Source organism: Vidua macroura, chromosome 4 (genome assembly GCF_024509145.1).
Source record: "Vidua macroura isolate BioBank_ID:100142 chromosome 4, ASM2450914v1, whole genome shotgun sequence".
Taxonomy (NCBI): domain Eukaryota; kingdom Metazoa; phylum Chordata; class Aves; order Passeriformes; family Viduidae; genus Vidua; species Vidua macroura.
Window position 1 is genome coordinate 30,336,610 of NC_071574.1, and position 25,793 is coordinate 30,362,402.

General features: G+C 40.1%; 1 protein-coding gene across 3 annotated transcripts in view; it reads right to left on the bottom strand.

Annotated features, from left to right (window-relative positions):
- FBXW7 (F-box and WD repeat domain containing 7) overlaps nucleotides 1-25,793 on the bottom strand; it is a 176,343-nt gene that overhangs the window by 10,986 nt on the left and 139,564 nt on the right. For 2 of the 3 annotated variants that reach the window (XM_053976363.1, XM_053976364.1), the window contains exons 3-8: nucleotides 19,867-19,949; nucleotides 16,615-16,756; nucleotides 9,271-9,405; nucleotides 4,818-4,941; nucleotides 2,805-2,941; nucleotides 996-1,109 (exon numbers count right to left, since the gene is read on the bottom strand). In XM_053976363.1, the coding sequence (XP_053832338.1) occupies nucleotides 996-1,109; nucleotides 2,805-2,941; nucleotides 4,818-4,941; nucleotides 9,271-9,405; nucleotides 16,615-16,756; nucleotides 19,867-19,949 (735 nt within the window). Of the gene's footprint in view, nucleotides 1-995; nucleotides 1,110-2,804; nucleotides 2,942-4,817; nucleotides 4,942-9,270; nucleotides 9,406-16,614; nucleotides 16,757-19,866; nucleotides 19,950-22,425; nucleotides 22,585-25,793 lie in introns of those variants that run through there. The other variant, XM_053976365.1, reaches the window with a different exon arrangement.

A 25,793-nucleotide genomic window follows, 5' to 3' on the forward strand; every position in this document is an offset into this window, starting at 1 on the left:
GTAGGGAATCCAACAGCAGCAGGGTGAGGCTGCCCATGGCTCTTAATTTTCTTCTTACCCACAGTAGGATTAACAATCCCTTCAAGGATCTTCTGGGCATGCAATGACAAATGCTGAATACACTCAGCTTCCACATTATGAAGTGGATACCTTTTACATCTTAAACACATTATCCTCAGCAGCTGTCCTGTTGTTATCTATACCATTAAAACCAAGCTAAGTGCACACAATACCAGTCTAAAAGGAAAAAGAACTGTTTCCCCAAGGCCTTTTCTACATCCTTGGTCAGTCAGTCACCTCAAAAAAAACCTGTGGGCTGAGTAGCTGTGATGTTCTAACATGACTGAAATGCTCAGTACTGTCTTCTTGATTGCACATATTGTTTTGCTCCTCTAAGCCAGAATTAAATTATTGAAGCTTATTAAATTCCTGCCTGAGCTGGATCTAATTTAATAGGAAATATTTAAACCTAAAGCAAATTAATTTTTCTTTTTTTTTGGTGGCTCAGCAATATAGTAGCTTGGAAAGAAAAACAAACTCTGTATTTGAAATCTGAGCCAGTAAGATGAAAACGCAATTGCAAAAACTTGAAAACAATAGAAAGAATGCTAGAACACAAGTGGGAAAAAGATCCAGAGGGGTAAATGCAGCCTAAGTTAAGGTTTAAGGAAGATAAAGTAATGTTTCTGTCCAAATTCTTTAAAATCCATGTCACAAACGACTCCACAAGAATAGCAGAATTGCCAAGAGAACAAGGACATGTGCCAGTGGTAACATGAGCAGCATTGCAATTTCACATCAAGGTGACTTTTTTGAACTGGAGGAGTTTCTGTGTGGGAAAAGGCAACCTACATGTTTATCCAGTACACCTTCCGATTCCTGCCCCAAAGCACCAAAGGCCACCCTGCAGCGCGATCTGAAGGCACAGCAGCATTTTTGCCACTGCTCTGCCTGTGGCTCATTTCCCAAGGGATCCAGCAGAGCAGGCACCTTACCTTGCCTGTCACTGCTGACCACACTTTGAGCGTGTTATCGTCGGAGCCGCTCACGATGCGGTTCCCGCAGAACTGCAGGCACGTGATCACGTGGTCATCGTGGCCCTTGAGCACCTGGCAACCAAGAACACAAAAGCAACAGTCACAATTTAATGCAGGAGATTAGAGAAGCAGGAGAAACAAAGTGCTCTTCTGATTCATAAATTACAAAATGCTAGAGTTGCTTCAGTAATAATAAGGCCCTTAATCCTGTGTGTCAAGTCTAATTTACCGCCAGCTGGGACCAAAGAAGGTGTTTCCCTCCTTCCATGGAGTGATGCTGCATTGCTTAGCAGGCACACTACAGCTACTGCAAGCCTCCTGAAAATACCAGGAAAAAGCATCAACAAAAGTGGGCTAAATTAGTAACTGGACACTGCTCTATTCCTCTGCAGTTATTCCAGCTCTTTATTTTTCAGTTGATTTTCAGTTGATTTTCAATTTACTGTTACCTTTTGTTTCAATCTTGAATGAAAGGATGGGCTGACTATTTGCTGAGCATTTGTATTTCAGTGGTCAAGGCTGACTACATCTATTTTTTTCCCTTACCAGCCAAGCACTGTGTTTTGTTAAATGCCAGTCAGCACCAAAGTCAAAAACTAGAAAACCATCAACTCAATTAAATGCAAACAAAAGCAACAATTCCACGTGCTGAGAATGTGGACTGGAATGTTGCTTTATAGAGGTGAGATTTTCAATGCTTGATTTTGGAAAAAAACTGTAATTCTGTATATCTTACTGCAGTACAGAAAAAAAAAAAACAAAAAAAAAACCACAAACCCTTAGTAGAATACATAGTATGAAGAATTTTTTATTAAAGATAGCCAAACATTTTTCAGATGTTCGTTGAAATAAAATGGCATTTGGATAATGCCAGAGGCTGTAATTTTAATAATAATTCCATGATAACTTGATGTGGCATATCAACACAAGAAATATAGAGCCGTTGCCAGAGATGTACATAAGTCACGGCCAAATAAACAGCAGTATATAGCCATAGGTTTTCCAAGGGAATTCTTTTGTTCTTATTTTATTTTGTTGTTTTTAATTAAGAAAACAGGTAAATTGCCTTAAAACCTTAAAAAGCCACGAATATGGGTTTTCTTGACATTTCTAGCTGCTTGTTCATTATCAGGTTTGATTAGAGAGTTGCTATTTTATTTACAAAAGGTTTGAAATATTGTTTCATGTCTTCATTTGGAAAGGATGTAATGATAAATATCAATGTCAATAAAATAATGTTAACATTTAGAAAACCCCACAAAAATCTTAGCACAGAATGAAGTTATTATCTTGTGCTGCTCAATTTAAAAAAATATATTTAAAAATAAAGCATGAATTGATCACAGAACAGTTGTGAAGTATTTCTAGGTTGCAACACGACCCAGCTCTACCAATACATACATATACACCTATATATGTACAATATATGTGTCTGTATGTTTAAATTTAAGTATTTCAAATCAATTTTCCACGATTACCTGTCTCAAAGAGACTGGCACATTTCTAAGAATTCACAAAACTGTACAGAAATTCTTAGAAGAGCAGTGAAAGGGTTCTGCAGTATGAAGCATAACACATTGCCAAAATGGTGGTCAGAAAATAATTTAAAGACAGGGTAAGCTAAAACATGAGGGTTTTTTTTTTTTTTTCTGTAGCAATTCACTGCTTTTTGTGCATGGATAGCCTTGTTTGTCCAAAGGAAAGAACCCGAGCCATGAGCTGATCCTGCTTTGTTCACGGCCCCGTGCACAGAGCTCAGAACCTCACCTTGGGCGATTTCAGTTCTCCTCGCCGCCAGTTGGTATCAATCCTGTGCTGTCTGATGTAGGCGCTTTTCCACGGACTGTGTATAAAGCCTGGTTTTATTACCTTCCTCCTCTTGATATGTAATGGTTCATCAATCCCTAAAATGGAATTTTAAAAAAGTGGGGGGGGGGGGAAGGGGAAGAGATGAGGCCACCCCACAGAAAACACTTTCCCCTCCTAAACCCTTACTGTGACCCCTGACATTAAAATATGGCAGAAATGTAACAATCTCCTGCATGCCAACATTTGTGTGTCAATGACACCACCCCGCTCCTCAGAGATTTATACTCTGTCTGTCCTTGTCAGTTCAGCATAATCATTACCATAATCACAACTGAAAATGCTCTAGTTCATCATTCCTTGCTGGCAACCTCCTAGCTTGGGTTTGGATCACTCTTTCCGAGGCAATGCAGCAGAATATTGCCTTTTACAAATGGGTACTGTCCAAAAACCTCCTTGACCACTTATATGCTTATTCTGGAACAGTTAAATAAGTCAACCTTTCTGTCTATGGTTCTCCACTCTGGTCACCCATCTTCATTACCTTTAAGTTCGCTGTGACTCCTGGTATTAGTGAGCTTTTAATTACTTTCTTGATCTGAAAGGCTGAGTGCTTTTGGCATTGTCCTCTCTTGGCTGGAATTTAAGTTTAGCTATGCCCTTTCTGACTTGACACTTAAGTAGAAGAGCTTTGTTTTACCCTTGCTACTACAGATACAGGTTTTTTTACAATTCTCTCACCCTGCTCTCTTTTCTATGCAGCTCTTCTCTCCACTGCATTTCGTTACTGGCAGGAGTCTCGTGTCTTGCCAGTATGTGGATTTCACTCTTCTGCCTTTAGCCCCCTCTCTGCCTGCAATCTCGAATTAAGGGCTCCTTCATGTTACCGAGCAGCTCACTGAGGCTAAGCAGGCTGCAATACTGGCCTGCTTGCCTGTGCTCTCCTGCCTGGATGTATTTATTCTTACTTGTAAGCTCACAAATGTAAGCTCATTCCCCTCTCAACCTTCTCCTTTTTTCTCACTCTGTCCTTTTAATGCACTTTCACTGAAATTTTTAAGAGGAGAACCTTTAGAGAAGATTTAGGAGGTCAGACACCTGCTTTCCATCACACATGAAAACAAATTAGGTGCCCTCACAAACAGCCAGCTACAATTGACATAGTTTCATTTTTTGAAGCCTTTGCATTGACCCCTCCGAAGTCCTTGTCTCCATAATCCAAGGCAGTCTGGACAGGGTCCTGTGTCCAAGATGAGATTGCTCTGGGATCACATGTATGTGGGTCTTCTACACCCCCCTTTCCCCCTGGCCCAAGCAGACACCTTGTTCCTATAATTATCCTTAAAAATAAAAGCTTACATTCTCCGTGTGCACAAATACAGGGCTACTTTCATGGGAGCCTTTTTTTGCCCATTCATATCAGTGCTGGAGCACCGTATCTTCTTGAATTGGCATGAACAGGAAAATATCCATGTGGCTAATGGACTGTGTGTCCCTCTCCAAGCAGACCTTTTAGCACCTTCTCCCACTACCATGTGCCATCTCTGCCTTAGTTACCCTACAAGTGACGTGAAATTACAGCAACCCTTCTACCAACCACTGAAACAGTTTTCCCTCCACGCTACAACTGCCAGGCTATACTCCTATTATATTTATACCTCAGCTGTTATTTCTTTTGGTTGCATTTTAAATGAACATAATCCTCAAAAAGCAAACCCAACTGTATTCTAAAAACATGCAACTAGTGTACTTTATAAACAAGATATTCAAGCCTAAACTCTAGCACTCCATGGATTATTTCTATTTCCTGCTTTCAACAGAGATACATATCATGTAGCTTAAAGCATAACTAGCACTAAATCTAAAGTCACACGAATTGCCTTCGTAAAACTTTAAGCTTATTATGTAAATGAACCACACTTTTTATGATGGCAACACTTCGACCATTACATCCATCATTTTGCTCAGTCTTACCCTCCTCTTTGCATTTCTCTCTCCAGAGAAGATTATCTTCAGCCAGAATTCTCCAGTAACGACATGTCTGGGCTGCCTGCAGAAGGTCCCTGGGTTCCAGGAATGACAGCACATACAGTGCCAGCTGTAAAAAATAAGAAGAAAGTGTATTTTCTGCACTGCTTTTGAAGAGAAAAGTGAAATAACTTCATTTGCTATCACACATCAGGGGCTAAAATACAGAAAATTGGAACAATAAATTATTAAACAATCTCTGAAACTTAACAGACTCCAGTTTATTCTTGTGGGCATGTGGAAATATAAAAATCATCATAAGTAACTAAATCCTTACAGATCGTATCACAAAATGATTCTTGCATTTGCAAGAAAATAGGTGTCAGCTGAAATAATTACTACATTTTTAAAAAAATGTAATCCACATTACTTTGAATCATTAGAAGAATTATTACCAAAGTAATTATGTCTATGTTATTTTAGCTAACAATTGCAACTGAAGTTATTTTGAGAGTTGAACTAAAAAGTACAGTGCTCACCATAGGAAATAGGAATGTACATTGTGATGAGCAACATCACTCAGAAAGCCCAAATACAGAACAAGTAAATGCTACATTCCCCAGAGCTCAAAACCACCCTGCAGCTGTAGGAAAGGCAGTGTAGGTACTGCTCATTTTCTGATGAGAATTCAAACACACTCCTGGGTGGAGTTACAAGGAGCTTTATGGATTGGGATGCAGTAGGATCAAGACATGTAACTTTAGTGCAGCTTGTTACCAAAACCACTGGGCAAATCCTAAGAGGCACCAGAAAATAAATGGAAGATGAGCTTTTCCACCTGACAAAACTAAAGTTTATTGGGAAGAATTCAGACCTCTTGGACTGAGCTAAGCCATATAGTGACCACAATAAAGCCCTCAGAATCTCCACATCTCCATGAAGCCTTAAACAGAGAGATATAAATCACAATCCAAAACTCAAAGAGTATCATTAAGGGTGTGATGACCAAGTACAGCTTTTCTACTTGACAGCAACAATGCAACTCCCTAGTCATGGAAAGTAAGTGTAAGATACAGGAAAGTCACAGGAAATGCAGAGTCCCTAAAAACTCTGCAGATAGAACAATACTGATAAACATTAATGCAGAAAACTGCTATCATGCTCACAGTGGGCACTTTGTAATTAAGAGGATGCAGAAGCTGTGATGGAAATCAGATCACCCACTTTTACTTCTGCTTGCCATGTATTTTGTTTAGGACTTGGAATTTAATTTTTAGCTGAAGTTATGATGATATAGATAGATAGAAAGGGGGAGGGGAGAAGTGCGGAAGGAAGTGCGGAAGGAAGGAAGGAAGAGCAGCAAAGACTAAAAGTTACTGAGGAAGACTTTGCTTCAAAGCAGCAAAGACTGAAATTTACTGAGGAAGTCATAACTGCAGGCTGTTGACCTCAGAAGATTTTTTTCATTTCATTTTGTGAGAAACATTTAGTAATGTAGACAAGCCAATGACTGAGCAGGAAATAAAGATTCAGCATGTCACAACTACTTGCATTTTGGTTGCAGACACACCTTGTTTGCAAGTTACCACCTGCAGCTCACTGGCAGCACACAGCACTCCACATTAGAGGGACCTGTGCCTTAAATGATGTGTTAGGTCCTGTAGGTACCCCAGGCCACAAACCTGAAGAATCTTCTTCTCTCCTTAGTCAAGGAGTCAGCATTTGGGATCTCGTGTAAGGCTCTCTATTACAGGAGCAACAACTGTACTTGTCCTTTTAGACATTCTGTCTTCATTCCTGGCACGTGAAATTACTGAAGAAATGTTGTTTCCTAACACATATCACATAGACCTGCATGTGACAAAACTCAAACATTTTTTTCCATTTTTTGCCGAATGTTCCTCAGTTGACAGCAGTTTGTTTAAATATTACTTAAAAATTACTGTCTATACAGACACAGACATTTGCTAAGCTGGTGTTAATTAAACCTATGAGCCAACTGATTCTAAACCAGGTTAAATATGGGTAACATTTATCTTAGACTACATTTATCTAAATAGTCATCAATGGTCAACACAGCCCACAGCTGACTTTAGGATTAGCAGTGGATAAAAGATGACATCCCTTTGTCTCAGCTCATGGATCTAGTTATAAGAAAATTTCAGGTAGCAAAGATCTGACCTTTGACTGAATTTGATTTAGGACTACTCTCTGTTGAAGTGTTAATAACCCAATAGTAAGCAGTCCCTTGCATTTTTCTTCACTTAAACACACAGAGCCAACAACATTTCTATGACTGATTTCAGCAGAACTCTTTATCTCTTGGTTTCTCAACCTGATTTTCATAAATAAGTAATTTGAATAATTTTTTCCAAAGTCTCAGCAAGAAAATAAGAGTATTTATTTCATATTAACTGTTTGACTGCTGTTTTCTCGTGAGGAAAACACACATTTCCATGGTTATTTGGCACTTAAGTTGCTGTCTTTGCGTCGCAGACAATGGTTTTGAAGCAAAGCCCTCCTGTCTACATCATCTTCCTGTTCTGGTTTGGTAATAAAATCAGTGCACTGCATCCAACAGCAGTGGAGATAAGCACAGATGTTAATGCGGAGCGACAACCCAAGGGAGCGTGTTTGCACAGGATGCTGGCTTTGCTAGGGAAGCCTCTTCATGGAATTACTGACCCCAACAACTCGTTCGTGCCCCCACAGCTTAGAGCATCACCCCCCACAGCAGCCAGCACTCAGCAGCTGGGGACAGCCCTGCTGAGGAGATCTGGGTGAGGGAACAGCAGAGATGGAGGAGTCAGCTCCATGGCTTTTTTAAACTCAGTTAATTTTGGTGACAGTGACTGGGGGTTAGGAAGCAAAAATTATTCAAGCTAGCTTCACTGATGAAGTCAGCCTGTCATTACAATATTCTGGTTTCAAGAGGCAGGAATCTCACCAGAAATAAACAAATTAAATGTAAGTAGTTTACAGAGGAGTGAAGAAACCTAAGTGAGGAAGTTTTACTGCTAAGTACTATATTTCTTCTGTGAAGAAATTGTGAAAACTGAAATTATAACAGGATGTTTAGTTACAGTGTAACTAGATCACTTGTTGTACTTCAGTAAGTATTGACACAAAATCATGCAAAGAGAACTGATCTCCGAATTACTGTTATCATTTCTCTGTTAAATTTCCAGACTGAATAAATGCAGAAGTGGCAAAATATCGTCTGTCTCTTCAAAATATAAAGTCTTGTTGCTTTCTTCTGCCTCTGATGCTTTGGACAGCTTCTCTAGAAATATGGCAACCATGCAGAGGTGCTGCTGAACTCTTCTCCTCTCCCAGTGTCCTTTCCACTCCCTGAGAAGGCTGCTGCAGGAATTACTTCTCTAAATACGAATCTCATGTCTTGGGTACTAAGTTAATACTTACTGCATGAATTGATTCCAACCCTTACAAATGCCAGCCAGCAAGGGAAGGCTGTGACACTTCCAGACTTATGAAGATATTGACAGTGTAGTAAAGGAAAGAAGGGTTTTGTACATGCAAGTATTCACAAATAGGATATATGCCAGAAAAGAGTGTCAAAGAACAGAGACACAAAACAGTCTTCAGGTACTAAAACCATGTCAAACATAGCAACCAAATACAAACACCAGAATAACTTAGAAGAACTTGCTTTGCAAAGTGATAGGAATTGAGACTAACTCCCTAAAATCAATCAAGGTGAGAAGTACTATTTATAAGTCAACTAAAATACATTTATTCAATAACTCCAGCAAACTGGGTATATAACCTTGCATATCCACCCTCATGTTTAGTTGTGATGACATCACAAATTACTCCTGTGTGGACAGCACTTAGTGACACACATCTAAATCTAAATCTCAGTTTCTCTTTAACTGGATACAACATGATCTGATTTTCAGGGAAGGATTTACAGTAAGGTGTCTGCTTAATTACAGTTTGGCTTGATCCTTAGTAAGACGTGCTTTTCTGGGTTTACTTTTGGTTTATTTAGTAGAGATTTTAGGGTTCCATTCGTCTAAAATAAATTAAAAAATAACATTAACAAAACACTCACCACTTACAGCATTAAAAATAATGGTTACACTCACAGAATAATGTGCAGAGAGGTCTTACATCCAGAGGAAATCTTTGTGTGTGTGTGCCCCAACAGAATTAGCTCCCCCAAAAAAAGCACAATTGGCCCAATTAAGATTCAGAGATATTTTTAGAGCTATTGGGATTTTGTTTTAAGGGGTCATCTCTATTTCCAAGTATCTAAATGCTATCAAGAGACAGAGATATGTCAACCTGAAATTACAGTAGACATGCTATGGCAGTGTTCCAAACTGTGAACCTCTAACATGAGTTTACATCACTATGCTGGCAAAGTAAGCACAGAAGTTTTCTAAAGATGGCAGCCAATGCACTTCATAATGTGGTATTACCCCACAATTCTCACCTCTTTTGGGAGCAAGGAAATGAAGTCTCTTTGAAACTGGGGCTCTATCACTTGCATCATGTGTTTTACTTGTGTTGGTTCACAACTATCAATGAGTTCATCTAAAGCAAGTAACTTCTCTGGTCCACTCCAGCTCTGCAAGGGAAGAAGAGGAAAGAAACAGTGAGCTTAGTTTAATAAACTGGTTTGGTTTATATCAGTAAGTGCCACTGCTGTGCCAATAAGGCAAATTAAGTTTCCTCACTGAACTATATACAAGCATATAAAAAGCCAGGAGATAAATGCTCATGCTAATGACACAAAAATGAGGAGTTAATCAACACAAAATATTCAAAATTACTACACTAATTCATAAGCTAAGAAAGGATTTGTTATATGCACACATACAGATTGGCAATTAAATAGATAATAATATTTAGTAATAATAATTGAATTAATTAAGCTTCTTTTGAAGTTGATGAAATCTACACACATGCTACAGACAACAGAGGGGTTGCAATAGAATGAACTCCCTTTCTCTATTGTGCATTCAAGTGAGATGATAGCTTTTAACCTTCATGTTTCATTTGGTAGACCAAAATCTTGAAATAAGAGGAAAGGAAAGTAAAAAACTTTCTTGAAAAGTACATTAGCTTACTCTCTGCTTATTACTACAGTGTGTCCCTAAGTGACAATGTTGTAATTTCAGAATCCTGGCTATAAACCAATGCATATTTTGTAAGTATCAACTTACACTTGAATAAACAGGGAATTTTGATTGGTAATTTTCTTACTCCATATTTTTACTAATGGGTGCTATAAAATTTGAAGATTTTAATAAGGCACTCAATTGGGAGCATAGCAGATTAGAAGCATCATTTGTAGGAAAAAAAATTAGTAACTTAATATACTGAGGATCTAAAAATCATGTCTTAAACTCATTTGTGCTCATCAAAGAGCTTTGATTCGTTATGTGAAAATGATTTAAAGAAAAAAAATTACAGAAAAGAACAACAGCTAGTGCTAGCTGATTTAGCAACAGAATTAGAGCACAAATAAAGCCTTAGAGAGAAAATGAGACATCACACTTTTTGAGAGCAGATTCACATTCCTATTCTCAAATGTCTTCTAGAGTGACATTTACAAGTAAATTAGCACATACAAATGATATTACAGTTACCATAAGAGGCTAACTCAAACTTTAAAAAAGAGGGCAAGATACCTTACAATTTAGATTTCTGTATTAGTCTGCCATGGATCTCAGGACCTTTACTACTCATGCTCTAAATCTCTGTTCCCTGGATTAGACTCTGACAATTCACTCTGGTCTCCAGAATACTGCAATGCTAGTGTACTGTGCAGTTTCTTCCAGAACAATGAGGCAAATGAAGAAGAAGGTGGAATTTCTGAAAGTGAATGCAAAGCAGATAAATACCCAGCTTTACTCAACATAGAAAGATCACAGCATTGCATCATTTCTCCCTAATTAAAGCATCAAAATACTTGAAATGTCAGTAGAAGTATCATTTACCCAAATGATGGCCCAGGGGACTTTCAGGTGACCCGAGTCCCTCAGGACAGTGGAGGTTATGGAAGGAGCACTCTCTGGGACTGCCGTGGGAGCAGCTGTGCACAGCAGCTGCCTCACCCCACTGCCATGCCCCTGCCCTGCAGCAAATGTGTGCCAGGTACTGGACAGCCTACCCTAATGGAGGAAGAGGTTCCTGACCTGAGCCTTTCCACACATTGAGGGCAATTGGTGAAATGGTTTAAGCTGGCAAGAAAACATTCCCCATCACCTGTGCGTGTGCAGTGTCACCACAGGAGATGAGGGTTTCTATGTCCCATACCCAATACTCAGAATATTAAAAAGAAACAAGACTGTCAGCCAAAGTTGCAGCAGTGCTGTTGTAAACAGCTTTTAATATAAATTTCTTTCAGTAGAAACATTTCCATCAGAGAGCAGTTCTCCATAAATCATGCACTGAAGAACTGTTTATCTCACCAACTTTCCAACTGCTGTTTGTTTCATTAACCCACAGCTTAGCTGGTAGTAGGTACAAACGTTTGCAGTCTTTAATGTCATCTGTCAGCCGTGTTTGAATTTAGGAGAATTAAAAAGAGGGAAAGCAATACTTGTGCTACTTCCTTATAATATAAATTTCCAAGGTCAGTCTACTCTTAATTTATAAGCAGCTACATTTACTAAATTAGAACAACTCTGCCTGAAGAGTGTTGTTTGCTGCTGTGGCAAATGTTGCTAGCAGTTACCAACATGTTATTGATTAATAATGTCACTGTATGCTATCTTAATCTGTAACTCTCTTACACTCAGTTGGTTTTTAAAACTTAATGCAGATCTGGACAGAAAAGGGAAAAGATTCAAGAATGGGAAAGAGTTGCTAATGACTAAAAGCAGAACCCTCTTTTATCTGTCTGTCATCATTAGGGGATGGGTACAGGCAGCTTCCTACAGATCTTCTTAAGCAATCAACTGCTACAAAATGTTGTCTCTAGGACATTGTCCCCTCAGTCTTTCACTTAAGCAAACAAACCTCCAGCTACAGTTGGTAAGGGGTCTCTGAGGGAAATGTCTGGCATGGAAAACTGGGAGGAAGCCTTGCCAGATGAACACAACTGTTTGCAGTAATGAAGACAAGACTTGTAAATTCTGTTTCTGGGCCCCTTAGCTTGATCCATTTGCAAGAAAATTGCATGTAGCTCACTAGGCAGAAAGGATAAGGAGTAACTGTGGTTTTGATGAGAAACAACAATGAACAAATGTTGCAAAGGGGAAAGAAAAAGTATGCCAAACAGTTTGCAAAGTTTCAAAGCTTGTAGGTGACCAGAGACTTTTGAGACAGGTGGCATCATGACCAGACACCTTGGGTTTCAACCAGGCAATTCCCTTTCAAATTGAAGATGCCTGTAAAGAATATACTTTATCTTTAAAATATTTTTGCTTAATTGTCTTCCTTTGCTTTCCTCGTCTTCAAATCTGAAGTTTAATTTTAATGTAAAATTATACTAAAGCTTTTATTATGGGCAGAAGTTCCCTTAGAAAAGGTAACTCCAGGATTCATTCATACAGCCCTTGGGAAGCCAGCAGAGCCCACTGATACTGCTCTTTGAATGATTTCAGAATCCTAAAGAAACACCCCCTCTTTGCTCTCATTTCCTGAGGAAGGTGTTGATTTGTCAGCCAAAGCCTTTTGGCTGTTCATACCATTTCCTCATCCAGTAAAGGAGCTGCTGTAAAGATGGCACTACCTAACTATCCCTTCTTTAACCATCCCTTCTTTTCCCCCTTCGCTACTCTGGGTAAGTCTTCCCTTTTTTACAATCAATATAAACAACATCTTTGCTGCTTCTACAACTTCCACCTCATACCTTCTGTCTGACCTGCCACCTGTTTTTTTTTTTTTTTTTATAATCATCTGTTTCTGCACATCTCCTCTTCCATGACCTGCACTCTTCTATTGCTCAGCTCTCATCTGCTACCTTCAATTTGTACAATTACAGCTTGTAGCAATTATATCCTTTTGCTATAATAGGTATATTAAGGACAATCTATTTTAAAGAGTTTAACTTCAGGGTGCTGTTCTCCATTACTAAATTCTGTTAATGGAGGTCTGTCATTACTGAGACCTGCAGAAGGGCTCTTCTTGGAGCCTGCTTCTGTCCAGCTCTTGGATCCGTTATCCAAAACCCTGCCATCCCCCACCTCGAGGGTATCTCAGTCTGGATAAAAATAGCACATAAGCACTGAAAGAAACACCATCTACAGCTATAGAGCTGTACAGCAAGTAGTTTGTCACACCAGGAGGGATTCAGGAGCAGCTGGTGCTGAAGTCCCCTCATTAACCCATATCAGAGTCTCAGTCCCCAGTCTGGTCCCCTGGGCCAAACATTTGCAGCACATCATGTGGTGGACCTTGTCCATAGGAGATGTGACTGGCTCAGACCCTACAACCCTGCTAGAGGTTGGATAACGTAGAGTTTCTCCCGAAACCAGCTGAACTTGTATGTAACAAAACTGCCATGAGAGCCAAGCCAAAGGGACAGGCAGGAGACCTGCTCTAAGTCTGCAGGACTCCTCTGAAACAAACCAGTAATGGTGATGCAGCCAAGAGAGGCATGGAGCTGCAGTGCAGATCTCTCCAGAGCTGCATGTAGGGGCTGCACAGAAACTCCAACCCTTGACCTAGTCCCACCACCAGACACAGAGCAGAAAATGCTGCAATGCTGGTTATGGTACAATCTTTATGCCTGCTTCACATAAGAGGTGGACTATTCAGTTGTACATGTATTCATTCCTGAGCATCTTTGGAAGGGAGAATGGTGAACAATTTGAATTTAGGTGACTAAGCCAACTATTTATGTAAAAAAAAAAAAAAAAAAAAAAAAAAAGGAATTGTGCTCTTGCCAGCTAGATATGGCAAAAGCATTTTGGACACTATCTAAACTGCGACGAAAAAGAATGCTTCCAGTTGTAGGAAAAATTATAACATTCAGTAGTTATTTAAAGTGATTGCCTATATTGGTGTGTATGGAACAACTTTTCAAAATCAATTTTCCATGAAAATACCATTTTTAAATAAAATACTTAAATAAAAAAACCCAACAACCTACGTATATGAAGTAGGAAGAATGGAGAGCTTAGTAATTTTTAAAGCAAATATCAACTCTGACTGAACTTAGCATCCAGCTGACTATTTTCCTTATGGCAAGCAATTTGGTGACTTAAAACTTCTCATAAAGGAAGAAATTTTGTAAAGACACACTTGGGCACTGGGTTTTAAAAACTCTTAAGAGTGGATTTTAAAAGGACCTGAAGTCAAGAGCCACTGCAAACCAGAAAAAATAAATAGGCCTTTAAGAAATTAACTGGTTTGAATCTAATAAAATGCCTTTCTATAGTTCTCTCCAGACTTCACTGAAATCCATGTACAACTTTATTTTTAAGGGGAAAGTGTAACTAGACAATTGTTTCTCCCTTCTGCATTATTTTGTTCTTTAAAAATAAAAGGCTTAGATCAATTATAAAACATAACAACAGGAAGTACATATAAAAAGTAAATTTAAAAAACCCCTTATAGACCATCTTAAGTTTTCTTAATATTTGCAGAGTGCTCTTGATTTTATCTGAAAAGATAACACAAGAAGGACTGAAGGCAAATGTACAGGTGAGAGTCCTCAAAATAGCTGAGTATCACTGGTCACTGCCAGCTTGTATGCCAAAGAACAGTTCTACCTGAAACAGTACATATGTCCCCCTAACATGCCTCTAAAATTTAGCTTTAAAATTAATTGGAAATATATTTCCTTATAAAATAAGAGAGCTATTAAGCTGGACTAGCAAATACACAGTACATGAAGAAAGCTCTCTCATTCCTGTTTCTCTACAGGAAAAACTTTGTATTGCAAGAATGATGCTGCATGTGCTATTTAATCCTGCCCTTTGGGCAGAGCTACCTCCCCTATGAATGTGCTTTTATCATTTGGCTGTTTAAGACTTGGCCCCTTTCATGAAACTCATGTGAAAAATAAGCACATAGAAAATGAGGAGGCAAGCAGATGTAACACTGAGATAGAGCTACATGACTCTGAAAGCTTTTCTTCAAAAGTAAGGGACTCCCTTTTGTGACTACAATAAAAACTACCCGTGACAGATGTGATCAATAAGTGCTGCTCAATGATCTCCAGTTAGGAGAGAGAGGTTTCCCTCTCTCTCTCAATAGTATAGATCAGCATTTAGGCATTTAATACTGCAACTAAGTATTTTGACCAGTTGAAAGTATCCAAACACATATGTATTAAAACATGTTTTCTACATTACATACTGTACACATTTGTCTACATAGACAAAATTTTCATGGGCTTATAGACTATATCCAAACCAAACAGCCAATACCATTGCTCTTACTGTCATGGGTGTCTGCACCATTTTCAAAAACTTCAGCTTTTCATAGTCTTCTTCAGAAATATGAAACTATCACTAACTATCAATCTTACATAAAAGTAGGTTACATATTGTCAGTAACAAAATAGCTTTTGTTAGTACAAATGTTTTAACATTACAAAATGTTAAAATACAATGTAGTATTACACTACCATATAAATATACGTAGTACCATTCAAATATGATTCTTAGGGGTTAAAAAGACATATTTCTATGAACAGTCTCAAAAAAGATACACCACAGTAATTAAATGTGAATATTTTTAAGAAATTGAATGATGTGTACAAGAATCTTAATTTCAAGCTTCCACTGGTTTAAGCAGATCATAAATGTGTAAAAATAAGGAGGAAAGAGGTTCTACATTATTATTTTAATGCTCAGAACTGACAGTGATTGAGATCAATGGTATTATGTGGCAGCATGAATCAAGCCAAAGCACACTTCTGCCTGCAAAATTGTATGATAGATACCTGTATCTACAATATTGTTCTTTTATCTTTGCCTGTTACAGTAATTGAAACAATGCCTGTATTTGTTAGTTGCTCCTTTTGAAAATGCTTTTAGAAGGAACGGTTTATTAATCAAGATAGGAAGACATAATATTTCCATTTTTCAAATCAATGACTAAGACTCATCCCTGCTTCTTAAAAATACAGAGCAAAATGTTAAGATCTCTGTGGTACAGGCTGTGGACCAGAAGCAGAAGCTTGCTCCAGACTTTGCTTGTATTAACATACACAAAATTGTCTCAGGTGCTCCCTGACTGGTATCCAGGCAGATTTCAGTTTCAACCTGCGCAAGTGGTCCATAGCATTGTCCTTCACATCTTCCTTTTGCCCAGATAAGTAATTTTTAGGTGTTGCTGAAGGCAATTTAAAAGATACGAAAAACCTCTTCCTTCCCTCCCTCCGTTCAGCTGTGTACACATGTGCTGCTGACATGTTCAGTACACAGAGATCAGTAAAAATACACACTGAGTTTCCTTTTAATCTATTTTTGATAAACTTTTCTTTCTATTCTTAGAAGACACCAGACTTGTAACGAATCTAGAGCTATAACTTCACTGAAGCAAACCATGCACTAAAGCTTACTAGTCTCAAGCAAAAACGGCTTGAGGCCATGCAGGTAGCCCTCACACATTGGACAGGCTTTGCAGAAGATGTGAAAACATTAAACAGGAAGGATTATATTATTAAGAAACCAGTTAAAGCTGTTATTTTTTGCTGAAACAGGGAACAAGCATTCCTTAAAGTTGATGCTGAATTGTTATTGCAAGAGAACACGAAATCAACAGTAGAGACTTTCTGGGATGTATATGGAGGACCAACTCTACTGAAGCGCTCCCTTCCATAAACCATGGAGGCAGAGTTGCTTCAGATGCTTATTTCTGCAAGCATGGTTACCTGAAACATTTTCAGCCATTCCTGGAGGCCGGAGGGTGGCTGCACGGATGTAATGCGGCGCCGCTGCTGTCCCTGGCCGTTGGCTGCCCGCAGGTCCCCAAACGTCGTCGGCGTGGCGGAACATGGCACCAGCCCCGTGGTACTGCCACACAAACGAAAAGTGACAGCCATAGGTAAAACATCAAGGAAAATTCACAAGAGAACAAAAAAAATTTAGTACATAATTTGCAACTATTACTTAAACTCTTTAGCATCATGCAAAAGCATTAACATGAAGAATTGTTCTGCTGGTCACTAAAGAGGTCAGCCCCTCACTTGGATAAATCTGCCTGCTTCTACCACTGCAGTGCCAGCCCTCCAACTAGGGGAGAAATAAGGATCACATTTCAAGGCTGAAAAATTATCACTCTGTTAATTGCCCAGCAAGTTGTGTGTAAAGATACAGGTTTACACATTTCTTTTCTTGCCAGAGTATTTCCTTTCCTTCTGGGCTACACTGCTGCCTTCTGACAGGGGATGGAGGAAGCCAGATCTCAGAGTTCCACCTGTATGTGAAATGTGCTAGTGCTGCTTCATCTCCAAACAGAAAGAAAAAAAAATCTATTTTTAGGTTTTAATATATATTGTTGACAAAGAGCTAGTAATATCAAGCAGTTCTAGTGGCTCTGTGGTCTGGAATTGGGCTTTGAAATACTCTCATGGACTTCTAAAGTTTGTGTGTTGATGGAATGACACAGGAATTAAACGGGGGGTGTGTGAAGTGAAAAGGGAAAAGGAGCCAAAGGTGCTCTCTGAATCAGAGTTTGATTTTTTCACTCTGACATGTTAAAAACCAGCTCATTCGTATGGAATGGAGCTTTTAAAAGAGCTGGGATTAAGCTACTATTGGGGGAGTCTAAAGAAATACAGCTGACTGTGTTTTTTGGCTTGGGGCTTTTTTGTTTGGTTTGGTTGGTTATTTTTTCATTTTTAGACTTGGTTTTTCTTTTTTTTCTTTTTTTTTTTTTGGAGGGGGGGTGGTGGTGGTTTTGTTTTGCTTTTTATAATAATGTAAAGTACTTCATTCACAGAATATCAAAGCTGTATTCCCTAGCAGGAAATATGGAACCCCAGTACTATTTGCACAAGCGTGAACACTTTAAATATAGTGTGAGACTCCAAAAAACCCTCTGCTGTTTTGTAGGATAAACCCAGCTTTTTAGTAGGCTTGAGTTTGGAGGGTTTACTGATTTTTCAGTGGCTACAGGAATAGCTTTAAATGATGCAGGCAAGTTCATTTTAATATTTACCTCATTATGCTCTACAAATATTTCACTCTACTCTTCCTTATTCTGAAGGACAATCATAGCATGTCCTAACATTTACCCAAAGTGGTCAAGAAAAGTAAAGATTGGTTTGAGCAGGCCTATTTTTTACTCATTTTGCTGAGTAATAACAGAAACAGAAGCTGGTATGAAAATACTGTTTCAGAGATGAAGGATCCTCCTAATGGCATTTGTTTACTTACTTTACCTGTTATATGGAAACAAAGTTCATCACCTGATCAATTTTAGAGTTCCTGATCCTAGGGAAAATGGAAACAAGCAGACACAAGAACTGCATAATTTGCCTACATATTATTTAGATAAAACCAAATCAAAGAGTTTAAGGGAGGAGGATCAAATGTTATTTAAGTATTCTTTTATGCCAATAACTACTCAAAAATCCAAGTAATGCCAGTTAAATGTATTTTTAAAATAGAAATGTGATTTTACAGCTTAGTCATTCTAATCACCTACATAGAGATCCAGCACAAGGCCTATCATTCAAGGTCCAAAATAAGGCACTTGACATTAGCTTTTATTGGCTCTGAGCAGTACATAGCCTTGAACTTGCCCCAGCAGAACTGTTACACTTTACTTTCTTCTGCTGTAAACTGGTTCTTAGTCAAAAACAGTTATTCAAAACAGGATCTAAAAGGTTCTTTCCTTTCACCTCAGATTAAAGCACAAAATACTTGTTTGTGCTTCATTTTTCCACTATGTTTTCATCCCCCTGAAACAACAAGTCAGGTCTCCGTGGAAGCTGGACAAGTTCAGCAGTTCCTCTGAACCTGACAGACACACTTGACAAAAAAGCGTGCTTTCTTTGTTGCTGAACTGTTTACTCTTCTGGAGAGAAGTTCTGCAGAGAACTCCCACTGTGTCACCTGAAAAAACGGTGGCCAACAAGAGAGTCCTTCCATTAGACAGACTCAGAAATGAGAAGACACCACCTGCAAGCTTGGGGGGATGTGGAAGCTGCAACAAGTGCCTCTCAGCAACAGCACATCACCTCCTTTACTCTGCTGCAGCATTTACACATAGGAAAAGCAATCCTAGGACCTGCTGCCTAACTTTATACTCATCACCTGATAAACCCCTTAAAGGAAGAGAAATAAAATATAAACTACTTAAAGAGCCATCAGTGACTGAACACTACTATAGTGAGCTCAAAAGAAGTGCCATTTCCAGAGAGCCTTGGGAGGCTCATGGGAGGGACGATGCTTATAGTGGGGAAAAAACGCAAAATAGTGTAAATCCAAACAGGATGGGAAGCAGTGTGACTACCAAGCACAATTGTTATGGCAACTACATAGTAAGAATGCAGTTGTAAGGCGTGCATCCACAGCCCTGCTCCCCAGCTGCTGCTCATGGTTAGGAGTGCTTTACCCCACGAAGCACCTGACGGGAACAGCAGCAGGTGTTTGTGCCTCCTGGCACCACACAGGAGTAGCAAGGAAGCAGAACAGTACCCCTAATACTTTCACATTGCAGATAGCAAGTATGTGTGTGTTCCTGTTAAGATCAGATGGTCTGCTCTGCCTACATGAATTTCCATTCTCTCATTCCTGTTACCATAGCAAAGTGATACATTTGATCACAATTTTAATAGTCTTAGGGTTTATCGTTATGTCCCTTTTTAAAATCTGATTGACTTTATTCCCAATAATGCTCCAGCCCTCAAAAAGTCTCTTAAGTAAATGGGCATGCTATATTTAGAATGAAACACAAACCTCAACTGAAGAAATGCAAGTCTGGCTACTTCATTAAAACTCATCTTCAGTTCACGTAATTTAAATTAGCAAAGCAATATACAAATGCTGATACCACCTCTTCTTTGCTTTATAGTGTTTTAACATTAAGAGGAACTTAATTAATCAGGCTCAGCAATTGGAAAGACAGGATATACGCAGGAATCAGGATCCAGTGATCTGTCATTGCATTTAATTACCTTGTGTATTCTGAGACTTTGCAGGGTTTCTTTCCCAGAGAGAAAGAACGGACCTCGGAGCCATGGTCCAACTTTCTCTTCATCTGCAAGGTGAGGGAAAAAGAGTAACAACACGGATTTAGTTACACAATCAACCTTACTTATGTGTACTTCTGTAAAATTAACACATTTTTACCTTCTACTCTTATACCAAATTTCAAAAATTTGACACTCATAAAATGACTTACAGCAGCATTTTATTTTCTGATTTCAACAATATTTGATATATATTTTATAGGGTGCATGTACATATTATTGCTCTTTTAGGATCCAAAATCTATTGGAATTACATTCTTTTAATTCCCAAATTGTGCAAAAGTGTGCAGAACTGTGTGAATTTATTTTGTGTTGGTTTATTCACTAAACTGTTCTCTCTCTGTCCTCCCAGGAGAGGAAGGAAGGAACTAAACCAAAGCCCTGGATTCTTTGTGTTCAGGTTCATTGCTTAGTCTCTCATTGAAATGGTTTAGGTTTATATAGCCTGTCTGCATTATAAATCATATTTATTTCAGGGCCTAAAAGAAAAAAAATTACTGTATCTTTTCTTTTGTATATACTTTTATTTTAAAGCTGTACATTCAACACATTTATAAAACTGCAGTAAAACTGAGTGACAGATTAACCAGCATTTTTCCAAGAAGGGTAAGGATGAAAAACACTACACCCCAGTCTCGAATGTCACCCGCAATTAGATATGATCAAAACCAAATAATGAGCAGGGCAGCTGCTAAAAGGGGAAGCCAGACTGCAAAAATTACCAAAGAGATGGAAACTAATGAAAGCCATATTCATCTAGGCAGACAAATAGAGATTATTTTCTACATATTTGGGTAATCTTTAACCACAGACTTTTGGACTAAATGAGACATATGTGTGCCAAATGCAACTTCTGAGTTTTTGTTGGTTTTCCCTTTTTTCTTTTTTTTTTTTTTTTTGAGATGTGATACACCACAACAGTTTAGTGAGCTGAAGAATGTTTACTGGTTTTTACAACTGTGAGCTGCAAAATACATAAACTACTTGTATTACATTTTGACTTTAGTATAACCATTTGCTTCCTTTTTTTTAAGTTTCATGTTTAAGATACAGTTTAAAAGTTGGCATCTTTGTTATAAAACTGATTTGATCTTTTTTAATGTTGTATTATAATATAGTTATTTAACCATTTATTGTATCAGTCTACCTACCTAAAACAAAACACCCCAAACCCAACAGGATTCTCTAAAGCTTATGGTCCTTATACTTTTGTTGTGGTTTTGGTTATGTATACTTTTGAAATACCCTTATGGCTTTACCTAAAAACGGCCACCGAGGACCTTGTGTTCTGCTTCATTAGTGCTTACACACGAAAGCTAAGGCTTGCTTTTATGGGAACAGCTACAACACAACCAGAAGAGCTTGCCTTGTAGCTGTGTTTTCTTGCCTATGCCTCACATGGGACACTCCACGGCATTTCAGCAGACAAGCACTGAGCCAGAACCGCCCTGCATGCTGCCGAATCACCAGCCTCACCCTCGCTGCTTCCCCACGCCCCAGGAGGAGCAGCCCCACCTGCTCTCCCCAAGAAAACCAGTTGCAAGGATCACTGAAAAATAATGGTTACCATCTTTTATTGCTGTGCTAGATGGGTGAGCCATCAAAATTACCGGAAGCGTAAGTAAGATGTTTGAGAACGAATTCCAGTATTTGATGATAGACTTTTCAGAAAGGATTTTTCCTGTTCAAGAAGAATTTTTATTTCCAGCTTGCCTTTCTGAGAGGTTATCATCATCGTATTCCTCTTCTGCTTCTCACAAGAGGGAGATGCAGTTTTGCAAAAACACATCTTGAAAATAAAAAGTAGAAAGCCTATAGTGGAATAATCAGCTCTGGTGATTTATTCTTTTGCATTAGCGAAGGAAACAATATGCATTATGTTGCCTAATAATGATTTCACCTGTTTCTTTTAGCTGGGTTTTTTTCAGACATTTTAGGCAACTTTCACATGGGTTCCACCACGCAGACTGACTTTCAGTATCTCAGAAGGTGCTAAGTAAATAGATGGTCAAAAATGCCGTTTGTCATATGAAGAAGATAAAACTTTCTCTACAGCAGAGAGGTCTAGTGACAAGATTCAGACATCAGTACGGTCTCTGTATAACCAAAACACAGAAACCGTCGAGCAAACATCTCTCTAAACGTTTAATTTGTCGCTAGGAAAACACAACTCCTTCAGACAACGTTTATTTATCAAACTAACCGAGACTGCTGTATATAGAAAAATTTAAAAAAAATATTTATAGAAAATGAAAAGAAGGGGCAGCAAACTGCATTCCGCATCACCGCCCGCCACCAAGCGCTGGCAGCGCTCCCCGGCAGCGCACTGACTGCAGCTACGGCCGGGCGGCAGCCCCCCGCCGCCGGCACGTCTCCGCCCGCGGACCGCCGGCGCGGAGAACGCGCGGCCCCCGCCCGCCCTCACTGCCCTCCTTGCCCTCCGCGGCCGCGCACTCGCGGGGAGGGGAGGGGGCGGCCACTCACTTTGTAGAAGATCATCTTGAGGGTGCCGTAGAAGCCCATGGTGTCGGCGCGCTTCCCCTTGCGCGGCGGCGGCGGCGCCCCGCGGGCCCGGCGGCCGGGCAGGCGCTGGCAGTACAGCCCCTTCTCCGGCAGGTAGGTCACCGCCTCCCGCGCCGACATGCTCGGGCACGGCGGGCGGCGGCGGCGGCGCTGCTCGGCCCGGCTGGCCCGGCCCTGCCCTGCCCTGCCTGCGCGGAGCGCGGCTCCCCCTGCCCGCCCTGCCCGCCGCCTGCCTCCGCCCGCCCCCCGCGCCCGCCCCGTCCCTCCCTCCCCGCCCGCCTCCGCAGCGGCGGCGCGGCACTGCGGGATGCGCGGCCGGGAGGGACCCGCGGGCCCCGCCGGCGGGAAACCGCCCCCACCCCGCGCAGAGGGGAAGAAATTTTAAGAAAACCCCCAGCGCTGTGTGGGTTTGGGGCTACTCCCCCCTTTCACCTTCCCCTTCCCCCCCCTCCTTCTCCCGCACCGCCTCCGAGGCAGGGGCTGCCCCCAGCCCTCGCTCTGTTCTCTCAGTGCCACTCTCTCCACGGTTTTCCAAGCGGGTGCAAAACAAGCTCGTTTCCACTAATTATAATTATACCATCGCCCTCGGCAGGCCTGGCTGGACTCGTCCATGACTGCATTCCGTGGACAGACGCAAATTAGTCCTTCAAAAGTGCGGGTAATTTTAGAATAATTTGCACTACAGTTTTGCCAGGGAAAAAGATGCTGAAATACCCTCTATTGGCTAGACAATAGAATAAACGGTTTTTGAAGATTTAGTTGTTGAAAGACCCGAATCCAGCAATTATGTAATATACATTAAACTACTAATCCAGAGCAGAGCCGCGGCGGAGCTGTCAGAGGCAGGAGCGGGGTTTCCCCAGCAGGGAGGCAGGCAGCCTTCCCCGCGCACCTGGAACAGCCTGGACGCGCACACGCTCCCCTCTCCCGTACACGGCAGTTCTTGGGCGGCACCAAGCCATCTTAGCTCGGGCTATAAATCCTACGCAGGATTCTCACCTGTATTTCAGTGAAAGCACAAGGAAAGCCCTTGGTAATTACTTGCTAAAGAACGCTCCTTTTTTGGTCATTCTTCACATCAACAAATCTGTCCAGCTCACCCTTACGGCTCGATTCAAGGGCATTGAAGTTCCTGACATACGGCTCAGCTCTCAGACAGATACCTGGAACCCGCACAGCAAGCTATGCAGCTTGATTTTTTTAGTTTTTATACAGACAACTCAAGCTTCAGAAATTTTTCTATTTTTTTTTTCTTTTCCCATCTGCAAAGTTTTCTGCCCAAGTTCAGAACAGAGCATACCCTGAACATGATCTGAAGCTGCAGCATTCCCCTGTAATTTTCCCCAGGTGCAGTGGAAACTGGAGATGCTCAGCAGCCCTCCAGACCGATGCGCTCAAACAGAAGGAAGCATGTAGTCCGTTCCTACTGACCTGAGGGGAAACTATCTTCTTTATCACCCAAAGCAGCACAAAAAAAGGTTCTACCTTTACAGAACACACATCTAAAGGAGTGAAAGCACTTTCTGTAAAACCCATTAGCTTCCTCATTAGTACTTTAAAAAATCTTGTATGTATTATTACTTAGCAATAGCTAAGTGTGCCAGGTGTTAGCATACCCAGATAAGGTGAAATCACTACCCCCCCACAGCACAGATTCTGCCTCTCTATGGTTTTATGTATCTCCCATCCAGCACTGAGTCCTCACAGTGTTTTTCATCTCCCAGTGAAAATGGTTCTGCCCATCAAATCTTGGCATTTATGCCATTATCTACTAAACTGCAGTGCTGTATATTTTATGAGAACAAAATGGTCTTGAGTTGACTTCATACCTCAGATATGAACAGAGCTGTACATATCCCAGGAGACTATTACTGCTTTCCTTTGCTAGCACATCACATGCAAAGGGGAAGGGGGAAAAAAAAAAAAAAAAAAAAAAAAAAAAAAAAAAAAAAAAAAAAAAACACAACAGGCTGCAAATACACATTAAATAATCACAGGAAGCAAATTAATACTCAAGCCATCAGAGTAAGAAAGAATTTGAACATTATCACTGTGAGAACTTAGAAATACTTTATATATGCGCTTGCCTAATGTCCTGTGATTCTTGCAGCTATCTCTGCCCCTTCTCGAGTGCATCAGTGAATGCACTCGATGTAGAGGGGGGATGATGGCTACTCTTGCTCCAGCACAGAAGCAAGAATGGGCAGGAAATCCCCAGGGATTAGCCTCTCCCCCAGCCCAAAGGCAAGTGTAATCTGACAGCATGGCTAGATTTATCTTTTCAACGAAACGTGCTTTGGAATTAAGCAGTCAATGAGTTGAATAATAATTAGAAATTACTATTTTCCTCTCTTTTGGAGTACTACTATTGCAGATTACTTCTCTTTTGATCATGATTGACAGATATTCTCTCATGGTAAAAAATCCCACTGACTTAACTACTAATCACTTTGCCACAGTCAGGACCTATGTAATAACCCCAGCAATCATTTGCTAATGGTAGAAAACTTGGTATGTCAGGTATTTATTCTGCACAAAAGGTTTGGGGTTTTTCCTGATTTTAGATACAGATATCACAGACAGATGTGACATTTGAACAATGACCGTCTCTCATCTAGCAGTCTGCCTTTCTCAAAGCAAAAAACAAAAATTGCACATGGTTATGGCTCTGGTTCTCACCTTTTTTGTATTTTTCTCTGTAGTGGTCCAACTTTTGATTCTCCACAAATAAAGAAAACATTCCTTCTATCTCAAACTAAGTTTGATAGTTTCTGAGTAATTGCAAAATTACTCCAGTTGGATGTTTGCTTTTCCCCAAAATGCCTAACCACAGCCTAGGCACTCCTTACTTATTGGAGAAGAACATGCTCCACCAAAGGCTGAGGGAACCTACTGTTAGACTCCCACTCTAAATTCCTTTCTAGAAAGGACTTTCTCTTTCTCTCTTGACTTTGAGAACCACCCTGTCCTAAAAAAAAAAAAAAAAAAAAAAAGTAATGAATGCACTACAATCTCCCTTGGTTTTGCAAAAGTAATGTGGAACTGCCTAACCTGGGAATAGTGAGGTCACACAGCTTCACTCTGTGCCTTCTGGGAAAATACAAAGGTGGAGAAGTAAGACCCCAACCCTGCAGGTGCTTTTGAGAGCCTGACAGCGAGTAGCAAAGATGATGCATTCACTTACATCTCTACCAACACTGGAAATAATATTTACTACAGTAACTCAATGTCCCAGGAATACTTAATGGTATAAAGTAAATATTCGTCACGAATTACGGTACGCTGAGGAAGACTACAGTTTAAAGCAATGTTAAGAGAAAAATCAAAAA